This window comes from Chionomys nivalis, chromosome 8, assembly GCF_950005125.1.
Source record: "Chionomys nivalis chromosome 8, mChiNiv1.1, whole genome shotgun sequence".
Classification (NCBI taxonomy): Eukaryota; Metazoa; Chordata; class Mammalia; order Rodentia; family Cricetidae; genus Chionomys; species Chionomys nivalis.
The window spans coordinates 29,486,694-29,499,361 of NC_080093.1; the positions used below are offsets into that span (position 1 = coordinate 29,486,694).

The 12,668-nt window shown below is 38.9% G+C and overlaps 1 protein-coding gene across 2 annotated transcripts in view; it reads right to left on the reverse strand.

Moving 5' to 3' along the window:
* Positions 1–12,668, reverse strand: part of Jak2 (Janus kinase 2) — a 63,774-nt gene that overhangs the window by 2,921 nt on the left and 48,185 nt on the right. For both annotated transcript variants that reach the window (XM_057777619.1, XM_057777618.1), the window contains exons 19-24: positions 12,384–12,520; positions 8,470–8,659; positions 7,799–7,923; positions 7,467–7,639; positions 2,034–2,151; positions 515–628 (exon numbers count right to left, since the gene is read on the reverse strand). In XM_057777619.1, the coding sequence (XP_057633602.1) occupies positions 515–628; positions 2,034–2,151; positions 7,467–7,639; positions 7,799–7,923; positions 8,470–8,659; positions 12,384–12,520 (857 nt within the window). The remainder of the gene's footprint in view (positions 1–514; positions 629–2,033; positions 2,152–7,466; positions 7,640–7,798; positions 7,924–8,469; positions 8,660–12,383; positions 12,521–12,668) is intronic.

A 12,668-nucleotide genomic window follows, 5' to 3' on the forward strand; every position in this document is an offset into this window, starting at 1 on the left:
TCATCTGTATGTGTTTTCAATAAAACAAGAGAAAGCGGATAATTCCTGTGGATTAAAACACTGTTGGATCAGGGAGATGGCTCAGTGGATAAAAAGAACCAGACATTAAAGCCCAATGACAAAAATCAATCCCTGGGACCCACAAGAGCCAGGCACAACAGCAGTCCTAAAACAGAACAAGAAACAGACAAGAAAATCATGTGGAAAATAGTGAGGACCAATCAGCCTGGAGAGCACAGTGCAACAGGAGAAAACAACAGAGACCCCCTCAGCAAGGCAGAAGGCAAGAACCAATCCTAGAAAGTTCTCCTCTGATTCCAATGGGCACTGTTGCTTGCATACCTGTACATACATGCACTCTCTCACAACACACCACCTACACACAAACACATACGCTCAAACACACATATCATACATATGCACACATACCTCTTTCTGACACATAAAGAGACACAGACCACACTCACATCACACACGCATATACACGAGAAATTAATTAATTAAAAACTGTTACCTCATCTGGGCACCCTTCTGGTCTTGGTAGTCTTCCATTGTTCTTCAGAAGTTCTATCAAATGGAACACAATCATCTGTCCTTGTTTATCATTGCCAATCATTCGCATAAATTCCTGAAATGTAAACTCGTTTTAAATGACTTCATAAATATATTACTCTAACAACAGAAATGCAAATTAAAACACATATAACCATTTTTATATTAAGTTGGTAAAATTTCATTAATATTCTAATGGTGAGTACAGCAAACTATTCATGCCTATCACTGCTGTGAAAACATAAACTGATAGAGCTTTGCTTTTGAAACAATCAAAAGTGATGTACTAACTCATAACCTCTAACGGTTACACTCTAACATGATAGTCAAAAGTAAAACTACACATTTATGTATAAAAACTGTAAATGATTACCTAGAAATATACAACTTTTAACAGAATGCTACTGGGCAATTAAATCATACTTGCAGTAAGTAATTACAGATAAAGTAAAATAAATACACACAATGTAATAATTAACAGGGCAGCTAACACACAGGAAGCTTATAAAACTCAATTTTAGAGGGCAATAGTTATTTCTTTATAAAGTTTCACATTTTATATAAAATAAGTCTGAAAGAAAATGCCACAGTATATTGGGCTGGAGAGGTGGCTCAGCGGTTAAGAACATTGCCTGCTCTTCCAAAGGCCCTGAGTTCAATTCCCAGCAACCGCATGGTGGCTCACAACCTGTAATGAGGTCTGATGCTCTCTTCAGGATGGCAGGCACACATGCAGACAGAATATTGTATATATAATAAATAAATAAATATTAAAAAAGAAAGTGCCACAGTATTAAAATGATTATCTGAGTAATTTCATTAAAATGATTTTTACTGTTTTCATATCCCATATGTTGAAAGAAACCTACACAAACAGTATAAGTTACTTCTGAAAGTTCATTTTAGGTTGTGTGATACTCCGGAGTAAATGTGCATACTCAATGTACTTTAAATGCCATTTAAGAGGCGTCCTGAAGGCCTGGTCCCTGGCAGTACTGGAATGGTGGGCTCTTTAAGAGATCACTGCTGGTCTCCCTGAGTGTTCTCGTTCCTGTGGGAACAAGCTGCTTCACAGGAAGTGGAATCTTGGCCCTCATGGCTCTTGGTCTCAAGTCTTGACATGTGATCTTTTTTGTCGTCAGTCCCTTTCTGCTCATTTGCCATGCTGTGATGAGTCCAAAGGGTCCTCACTTGATACTGGCCTTTTAATCAACTGTGAGCTAAGTAAGCCCTTTTCTTTATCAAGTCCTCAGTGTCATGTATTTTGTTACAGTCACAGACACATGGCCAAGAGAATACTGAATTTAGTAAGTTTATGCTATTTTGTTGGGTATTGTTGAATACTGTCTCCAGATAAACAAGGGATTCTAAAATAGGCCCTGGGCATGTTATTCTTTTTTGCATAATGCCTTTCTTGTGTTTAAAACAAGAGCAATAGGAGGGAATTGGGGGAGCATTAAGCAATTAAAAGGAAAACTGACCACTGGAGGGCTTTTACTCTTCTCAATGTATGTGAAAAGCTCATACAGAACCACGCCAAAGCTCCATACATCCGAGGCCACAGAAAACTTGCTCTCTGTCAGGGATTCTGGAGCATACCTGCAATATACAGAAATCATTTGAAAGATGAGCTATTTGAGTGACAACTCATCATACTGAAGGGGACAACAACAAATGACAAACTCTCCCAGGGGATACAGAAGGCATCGGCACATCCTGCTGAGTTTATCCTCAGAAGGGCTCCTGTGCAATGCTGACTCTTGGCTGGAACTGGGAACTTAAACTTCAGGGGCTGTGTGTGTGTGAAGTGTGGGGGTGTGGGATGTGGCTTACGGCTGTTTACACACACAAAGAGACTCATTTGGTATGTGCTTTCTTCCTGGAGTCTGGGATTTTGTGACACACCAAGCAGATGGTGCCTATGAAACACTGGCGACAGACATGGATATGCACTGCTGTCTCCACTGCTGGGGGATGGGGTCTTTGCAAGCTTGTGATCTGAATTACAGAACTTTCCATTTGCTCTCCCCCCCCGCAACGAGCACAGTGAAATGTTGAGTGGTGGGTACTCCTAATGAATCAGAAAACCTGGTCCTTAGACCCTCTGACATAGAAAAATCTAAGAACATTAATTTTTGTTTCTGTTGGCTACACTGCGTGTTAACTGAGAAGTTTCTCTAAGAACTGAAAAGTGAGCTGCTCTTCCTAAGCTGTTCTTTTAGAAGAATCCAGATTACAAATAGGAGGGAAATGTAGCTTCTACCTGGGAACGTAACTGAAGCTGTTAAGAATCTGGAGGGAGTAATTATGAAAGAACACAGAATATACAAAGGAAAATGGTGTCACAGCCCAAGGGGTCGCCAGTGGACTAGGAATATTAGTCCCATGGTAAAGCCTGTTTTTACTATAGAGATGGCTACAGAGAACTGTTTGACCAAACAGATGGAAAATATTAACATGTATTTTTATTTATTTATTTATTAAAAATTCCACACCTCCTCCCATCCTCCCATTTCCCTCCCCCTCTCCTCCTTCCCCTCCCCCTCACTCTCCAGTCCTAAGAGAAGTCAGGGTGCCTGCCCTGTGGGAAATCCAAGGCCCTCCCCCCTCCATCCAGGTCTAGAAAGGTGTGCATCCAAACAGACTAGGCTCCCAAAAAGCCAGGACATGCAGTAGAATCAAAACCTGGTGTCATTAACATTGGCTTCTCAGTCAGCCCTCATTGTCAGCCACATTCAGAGAGTCCGGTTTGATCACATGCTCGTTCAGTCCCGGTCCAGCTGGTCTTGGTGTGTACTCCTTGACCTTTTTCTCAAAATCCAATGCAAGTTTCACTTGCACGGGTCCTTCTCTGACTACAGGAGTCTCAATGACTCCTGCTCATTACATGTCTAGACTTACAGTCTGGACTACACAAACACAAAATAAATAGGTATGTAATCTCTATATTTAGCTTAAAATTTTTACTTCTTATTATTTTTAAATGTCAGTTTTGTTCTATCAGCAAGATGTAATCGCCTTCAAACAATGCTACTCTCCTATATCCTAAAATACATTTTCCTTCTTTTTAAAAAACTGGACAGGTCTGTGTAGCCCAGCTTAGGCTCAAATTTAGAACCCTCCAGCATCAGCATTCCAAGTACCAGGATTACAACCATGCTGTTCTTATGATTTTTATTGTTATTGTCTGTTCTTTGTTTTTTAGCATAGCACTCTTTGTAATTAATTTCTTAATTACATATTGCCAACCCCAGCTAGATTTATTCTATAACTCCCTTTACTTATACAAAGGTAAGCCAAATCAGGAAAGAATTACTTCTCTCTGGGTCTTACCTTCCCTTTTTCACGGAGCATTAAGGTAACTTGTGTATTTTCTGTCTCTTTGAAATGTTCTTGCTTAAAAGTCAATGTCAGCTTTATGATCTAGAAAGGTATTAAGCAAGTGCCTAGGAACTACTTTCTGGTAATGCCCCTTTCTCCTGGTTTCCCCGAGCAGGGAGGAACCTAAACTGGCCATAGCGTCTTTCCAAAGTGCAAAGCTAGCCCGTATCACAGTAGAACAGAGGCTATTAGCCATCACAATGGTCAAGGGTATTTAGGATGAACTATGTGTGACAAATGGTTAAGTCAGTCCTTTCACCTGAGAACTAATCTTGGTCAGAAAACTTGTATGCATCGGGCTGTTTCTGCCTGACTACATAGAGATGTTCGGTTTCTTCCATCCTGGAGATCTCTTAGAGATGTGCTGATAACAACACATCCACATGTAATGCTTATTCATCAATAGAACTTTTCAATCTCCTGCTTCTATAGCAAGATTTTGAGTTGAGAGAAAGGGTTGGTTTTAATTAAATTTCTTCCTTTCTCTCTTCTAAATTTAAGGTTTCCAAAAGTTCTATCATTCAATGCCTTCCTCTGCTGCTAAAAGGTTTTTAGATAATTTTACCCACTTTTATGCTTAAGTCTCCTAAATTCATAGTCTGCTTTGACTCTTCTAGATGGATCCACCATTTCCAGATTAAATACCCATAGGCCATAGAACCCTATCTTCATTCTCCCACATCCTGCTGATTATTTTATTTTGATTATGCAGTAAATGGCATCACGATCTGTCTAACTGCCCAAAAAAGGATCTTTAGGAGTTATTTTTGAATATTTATATTTTATGTACTTATGTAGATGTGTTTATCTGTATGTATGCGGAGGTCATAGACAACCCATGGGTTTAAGTTTCCTCCTTCCATCATTCAGGTCCTGGGGAACCTCACTCAGACCCACTGTTGAGCCTTTTGGCTGGTCCACCATGTCTTTTCAGAATAGCCCCGTCTACTCTCTCTCTCCTTCATTACAGCACTAGGTCAGAGCCCACGACTCGTGCAGAGTAACCCAGGATGCACAAAGACTGTCCAGATGATGTCTACAGGGAGAACAGCATAAGCCTTCTCATTTAAAAAAAGATGTTGAAGCAGAATCATTTTTCCTCTAGTTCTTCTTAGTATCAACCCCTAAAACATGTTGGAACATGCCCAAAAATTAAAACAAAACACAATTTTGATAAATAAAGCATTAGGGAAGACAAAGATTTCTTTTAAATAAAACCAAGCTTTCTTTTAAAAATTATGACTAACTCCTATGGACAAAACTGCATGTGATTTCTTTCAGCTCCAGGTTTTGCTTGCTAGGATTTGACTGTGTCCTCTCCAAACTTCAGGTGTTAAAACTTAACATCAATGTGCTATCAGTAAGGGGGGTTTTTAGGAGACAGTGGGGCCATGGGGGCCCCTTCGTGAAGAAAAGATTCATGTGCTATGGAATAGGCTTTGTGACTTTCCTGCCCTTCTACCTTACCCCGTGTAAGAACAGCTAATAATATGTAATGATGAGTAATATATCATATTTTTATAGAAAATTAGTTATATGAGACACATATTATCTTAGGCTTGACTGCTGCTTCATTATCTTCCCACACACCCAGGAAACCTTTTTCAAAGCTTGTATTGTTTGGTGGCTTTTAGTGTGACTGGAAGAAAAACAGGCATGAAGTGAGTGTTTCGCAGGAAAGGCTCTGTAGCGTGTCTCGCTGGTGTCGCAGTGACTACAGAAGTACGTGTTCTGCCATTTAGTTCTCTGTTTTGGATTTTGTGCTATGGATGAAAGAGGGCCTCATGCATACTATACCAGTATATTTTAATCTATTACTGTGTAGGTGTGCATGATGGGGTGGGGATATGTACCACGGTGTGCCTATGGAGGTCAGAAGACAGCTTTGAAGACTCATCTTTCTTCTTCCACTTTTTACATGGACTTTGGGTACTGAGCTTAGATCATCAGGCACCTTTACCAGCTGAGCCATCTCACTGGCACACTACTACCAGATTTTAAAAATAATACTTCACAACATTAATATACTTCTTGGGGTTGCAGGTGTAACTTGGAGGATAAACTGGTTACTGTAAAAGGCATGAGGACCTGAGTTCAGATCCCCAGCACTCATGTAAAATACCAGAGAGAGCAGCCTATAATCCAAGTGCTGAGCAGTAAAGACAAGCAGATCAGGGGGGCTTGCTGAGCAACCTGGCAAGTTTAAATATTTTCAGGATTCTTTAATGACTGGTTAGATAGAAAAATGCTTTGTATCCTTGGAAAATTCTGTTAGATCCTTTAAAAAATGAGAGCTAATAGGCACATAATTTTAATATTACCATGAAATAGTTTGCCTTAAAAAGAAGATAGTAGGAACCCCATACAGAACAGCTCTTCTAGATCAGAAGTGTTGTCTTAAATAAGAACTCATCATAATAAAGTCTGTCATTCCCGACCTTACACAGTGCCTACTGAACACAGCACGGTGCGTGGGTTTCTCAGCTCACATTTACTCTCTAACACAACACCAGACCTCTGGGTATTTTATAAGTTTCTTTTATAATGGCCTTAATCTCATTCCCAAGGAAGGCATAATCATATCCCAGTCTTTTTTAGGGGTAGGGGAACCACAGAAGAACCCAGGGCTGACCTACCACTGAGCTAAGTCCCTACCTAATCATTTCTTAAACACCCCCAACCCCAGGACACATACAAGTCGGGGAGGGCTCTGTGTCTTTCTAGCTCCACTACTCCACCTAGTCTGTGCCCTCCCGTCAGTCACTTGCTATCCCTTGTAAGGACTTAGAGGGGTTGTTTGTTTTCTTGGTGTCTGGTGTACTCATCTTCTGTACATTCTAGACATGAGTTCTCTGTCAGATGTACAGCTGGCAAAGATTCTCCTCTAGTCTGTAGGCTGCCTTTTCACTTGATTATTTCCTTGTCCATAAAGAAGTTTTTTAATATCAAGTCTCACTTGTCAATTATTAGTCTTGTTTCCTGAGTAACGAGAGTGCTATTTAGAAAGCCCTCACCTATGTGCATATACCTTGCAGTGAAGTAATTCCCTGACATGATCATGTTTTAATCATAACCTCTGCAATACACTGCCATATTTCTAAAATATAGGAAAAAAAACTCTTCCTTTAAAACACAGGTTTCATGCTTCAGTGTATCTGATTTTGGGTTTTCAGGTTTGGACAGTTGGATCTACAATAATCATAATAATATATATTCTCCATGCACTGACATAAGGTTTCCTGAGAGGTTGGAGGTGGCTAACTAAGCAGTTGACAAGCTCTTGCAGATGACCCAAGTCCAGTTCCCAGCACCCACAGCAGGCAGCTCGCAACTACCTGCTGTTTTTTGAAAAGATAATGTGAGATACTACATGAAAGGTATTTAGCTCAATACAAAGCATATGATAAACGTTGTTATTGGAAGTAGTACTAAACTGAATGTTATTAAATATTATATATTAAGTAACAGTAAAATAAAGATTGAAGAAAGTTTTCTAAAATTTAACTTTATTATACTGAAAAATGCCTACTTACCAGAATATGGGACTTTCGCCTGGTTCTTTTACTTTGTAGTATTCTTTGTCCTGTGGCAAGACTTTGGTTAATCCAAAATCTCCTATTTTAACTCTGTTCTCATTTTCCACCAATATATTTCTTGTTGCCAAATCCCTATGGATATATCTTTTTGTGCCAAGATATTCCATGCCCTATGGATAAAATACATTTTTTCTTTAAGTAGTTGTATGAACATAATTTACCTGACTGTATTCTACAAGTTCTCTTTATAGTTAAGGAGTAGTCTGTATGACTTCTGAGTTAGTTCACCATGTAGTTCATCCACAGCAGACATTTAGGATGCTCGATACCTTGCATATCTGAGATGTGTACTGCAGAAGTTTTTTGTGATCTATTCGTTCTTTATGTTTTTGTAGATAGTCTCGTAAACTTCCATATGGCAAATATTCCATAATTAATCTTAGGTTGCGCCGACCTTTTAATATACAAAAAGAACATAATGTTTTACCGTGCTATATCTTACTGATTAAATACTAGAAAAAAAAGCTATATGTAAATTATTTAAGTATACATAAAATCTGGGTCTACGATGATAAAACTTTATTACAAATTAAAGGTAATATAGTATTTAAGAATACAAGCTTTTCAATTCAAATTATTTTGAAAGATGCATGAGAAATATTTATTCTTTAGCCACTTTTAATTATTTGTGAAAATCCAAATAAATTAATAATGAATCTTTTTCAATTATAACAAGTATCTAATAAAAACATTTTAATAGACCATATAAAGAAATTAGTTTTGTTTTTAAAAAAGTTAACACGTTTTGAAGGAAGTGGAGAGAAGGATGATTAGACAACCAGTCAAAGCACTGGTGTAGCTACAGCCCGTGGTCTCCCACATGCTCTCCAAGCATCTCTCTCTCTGGCACTGACAAATCCTTAGACAACTGTATATTTCTATTACCTTGGATGCCAAAGACAGACTGTGAAGTTAAGACAGGCTTCAATGGGCAACATACCAGCACTGTAGCACACTCCTTTGTATTTTACAATGTTGTCATGCTGCAAGGATTTCAGGATTTCAATCTCCCTTTCGAAGTCTCTGAGATGCTCTTCAGTGCTGTGCTGGAGTTTTTTAACAGCCACCACCTCCCCAGTGTTGTCCTGTAGAGGATCGTAGCGGCACATCTCCACACTCCCAAAATTACCCTGAACAACACATGACATTAGAATGGAAGCCAAAAGTCCCCAAGACAACTTACTATTGGCTTCTAAATATACAAAAGTACTTGGCAGCTAGAATTAGTAGAAAGAATTCTCAGCTTATGGTAGACAAATTTCAGAGCAAGGAATGGAAGTGTTATTTTAAAAACTGGGTAGTAAACCTATAAACAATTTCTCTGAGATGAATTATAGACTGAAAAATTATAGACCGAATTAGACTTTTCCTTTATCTCAATGTACCTTCATAATGCTATCAGTGAATAAGGATTGTTATTGACTAGGTATGTGTGACCTCAAATTTACACAATGGAAGCCTAATCCCTAATACGACTGTATTTGGAGTAGCCTTATACAGAAAGAACAAGAATAACTCCAGAAGTTTCCCTCTCCAAAAGCTTCCACCTGAGGCCAGGCACAGAGCGCTCACTAGAAACCAAACCCTGCCCTTGGACTTTTCAGCCCCCAGAACTGTAAAGAATAAATACCTGTTATATTCATCCACCCATAACATGGTATTTCATTATACAGACAAATACAAACTAATGGAGAGTCTGCTTGACTCAAGAATGGCTACAAACAGGGCTGGAGAGATGGCTCAGCAGTTAAGAGCACTGGCTGCTCATCCGGAGGACCTGGGTTCAATTCCCAGCACCCATAGGCAGCTCATAATTGTCTATAACTCCAGTTCTAGGGGATCTGATGGTAATGCACACAAAATAAAGTTAAGTAAGTTTTTTTTTAAAAAAAAAAGAATGGCCACAGGTGATATTCCTACATCAAAAAAAAAAAAAAAATTGACGTCTTTAAAGAAATTCCTACGTTGAACTCCTTATTTAGGATACATCACCCCGTATCCCACTGCTCGCCATGCCATATCCATCCCAAGGCCTGGCCCAGCTGGCACATGCTGTGCTCCAGCTCAGCTCTCGGGGTAGTTCTCACCTTCATCAGAGTCTTCTCAGGAGACCATGACAGAATGCCCAAACGACTCACTGTGGTACCCATCCCTAAGAGACAATCCATAGCATGACTCCTGTGGCCCGGAGAGCATGGGCCCAGAGAACATGGGGGAGGGGTACCTGAGAGCCAGAAGACCAGGAAGTCTGCTCTGAGAAGGTGACTTCTAGCTATGACAGGGAAGCTAGACAGCCATGAAATCTCAACCATATGGCCGCCCAAACAAGATCTGAACAATTTCAACACCAGCTGACATCCCAAAAATAATTAAACAGATCACAAACATAAATAATTACAAGTCTGACATCTGTTCCAACTTGTGTCCTAAAAAAGCCGTAGGAGCCTGTGATCACTGAGGTTGAAATGGATATATACTCATCCCCACTTTTTCTCACTACTCTGAGTGCCAGTGCAACACAGGGCATGCAAGAGAAGCTCTAATATTTGTGTGATTATCAACCACACAGTTTCAGAAAAACTCCAGTTGTGAAAGTAATTAAGACCCTTCCAAGGCTGCCCAATTCCTAATGTGCCCTTTAAACTTACTTTCACAGGCTTGAAAGGGTCTGACCTTAATAGCTAACTATGGTTTTACATGTGAATTTCAAAGTGATGATTAAATATATACATATACACAGTTATAAATCTTCACTACAATCAAACTAATTAACACAAAAGGTCTTAATCACACAAATGCTCGCACATCCATGCTCTTCATAAGCTTAGGAGAGATAGGAGCATAAAGGAAATCAAGTTCAGCGAGGTGCTGCATATCTCTTATCAGATTCTTAGACTGCTGAGGAAGGAGGATCTAAGGTTCAAGACCAGCACAAACAACCAAGCAGGACCTGTCTCAAAATAAAAAGGAGTTGGGGTACAACTTGGTGGCAGAGTAGTTAGTTGACTAGCACACGTGAGACCCCGAGTTTAATCCCCAGGATAGTAAAATAGAGGGGGGGGAGGAGAGATATTAGCTGAAGATATCATTAGCAACTGAAGCTAATAAAATTTTACTAGATTTCTTTAAATAAATTGGATTCCCCACCCCTAAAGTCTTAGATATTATCAAGAGTATTCTTTAAGGGAAATGATAATATCTCTTAAAAACTGTATCTAAACACTGGAAAAGTCAGTGTATACAGAATCACAGGTAAAATCATTTTAAGATTTTTATTATTCTGTTCTCACTAATTATACTCAATAATTCAATGACTAGTTGATATGGTCATAAAATATTTTATATACCAAATAACAAGCTGAGATGGCTTCACAGCAGTGCAGGAATGAGTCAGACTGACTTTCCCTTTCTCATAAATGGGTCTTGGCTATGTGACCAGAGTAAAACCTCTGGGAATAAAAGGTATACTTTTTAAACTTCATGATTTGAAAAAAGAAAGCCTACAGAAGATGCTGTAACTGAAGCACGTTCACACAAGAGCAAACACGTGTAACAGCAGGAAGAGCACGGAGTCAAGCTCTTCTCTCAGAACTGTTTCCATCTTGCTGTGGGACTACCAACAAGCGCTTTAAATTTCCTATACTTCTTTTTTCATTGAAAAAATAAAAAATTACTTTCATATTTACAGTATAATTTCCTAACTTAGAATAGTATGGTATGTGAATAGGTAATAAAGGAAGAGGGAATGAAACGGCCTCTATGATCAAGAGTAATGAAACATTTTGTGGGATCATGGTATAAAAACACAGCTTCCACCTTGGGTACATGCTCTCAGCTACCACTCCGTGAGTCAGCCCTGTAGAAAGATCCATGTAAGCTTGGAAGGAGGCCTGGCAATAATCATATTAGTGAGATAGGAAGAGACCTCTTAAGAAGCCTTCAAAAGGAACTTCAAGGCCTAGTTGATACCTTGATCCAAAGCAACCCAGATAAACTGTCCCCAGACCCCAACTCAAAGAAACTGGCACGTTTCAGAGTAACCTGCTGCACAGCAACAGGTAATGGATTTTCCACTACAAAGACTTCTTTTTCTCAACTGCGTATCCCTTCAAATATTCCCAAGAGTTTTAAATAAAAAGGAACAACAGTTATTAATACAGTTAGGCTAATTTTAATATAACCATCAATGTTTAGTTTTAAGAAAGCTCAATTGGAACTTCAAATATAGGTCCAAGTCTCAGTGAGGCCTTCACGTTGTATCTGTGCCAAAATTTAATTTATAATGAGATATGGTTTAGATCTCTATAAATAAACAAAAGAGAGAGCTTGCCACTATAATTGGGCCTGCTAAGCACTGGGTCTCTTTTCATCTTGATTGTTATATAGACTATGTGTGACTGGGTAACCTTTTAATGGAGCTTCTTTTGAGGAACATGATAATAAGGTCCTAGACTGTAAACAATTAGATTATTTCTCCCAAGACAAAGTCAGATATGCAGACAGAACACTGTGTGCTCCCTTCTCTACCGCACTAACCTACTATGAACCACAAACTTCCCCTTCCAAACAAGAGACTCAGAATCAATCAGTTGGGAAGGACTCTGGTTTATGGCCCGTCCTCGTAGAAGATGTTAACTGTGCATTGCATGTTACCAAGGACCTGGAGTATTTTCCAGTAAAGTGCTTATTTAACAGAAAAATTCTCTAATATCCAACAATTAAGCTTTTCTTTCTACAAATACCCCTTAAAATTTTTGTGGAAAGTGGATTGATCAGCTCTAGTCCAAAGTCACCTTATTCCCAAATAAAATGATGCATGATTAAATTTTATTTGAAAACTTATATACAGTTTACCTTGCCAAGTTGCTGTAGAAATTTCAAGTGTCTCTCTTCAAATTGTGTAGGGTCTCTGTCTTCAAAAGCACCAGAAAATCCTAAGGCACCTATTCTCATATTTGGTAGCATGTCATTTTCTGTTAGTAGTTCATAATCTGTAAAAACGAAGAAAGACACTATACTAAGTTAGCAAATACATTCTCAGGGTAAAACTGATAGATATTCAAGCTAAGAAGCAGAATGAGTTTGGAATGCTAACTAACACAGGTGTCGGGGTCCAACCCCAGCATAAACTATCTCCTG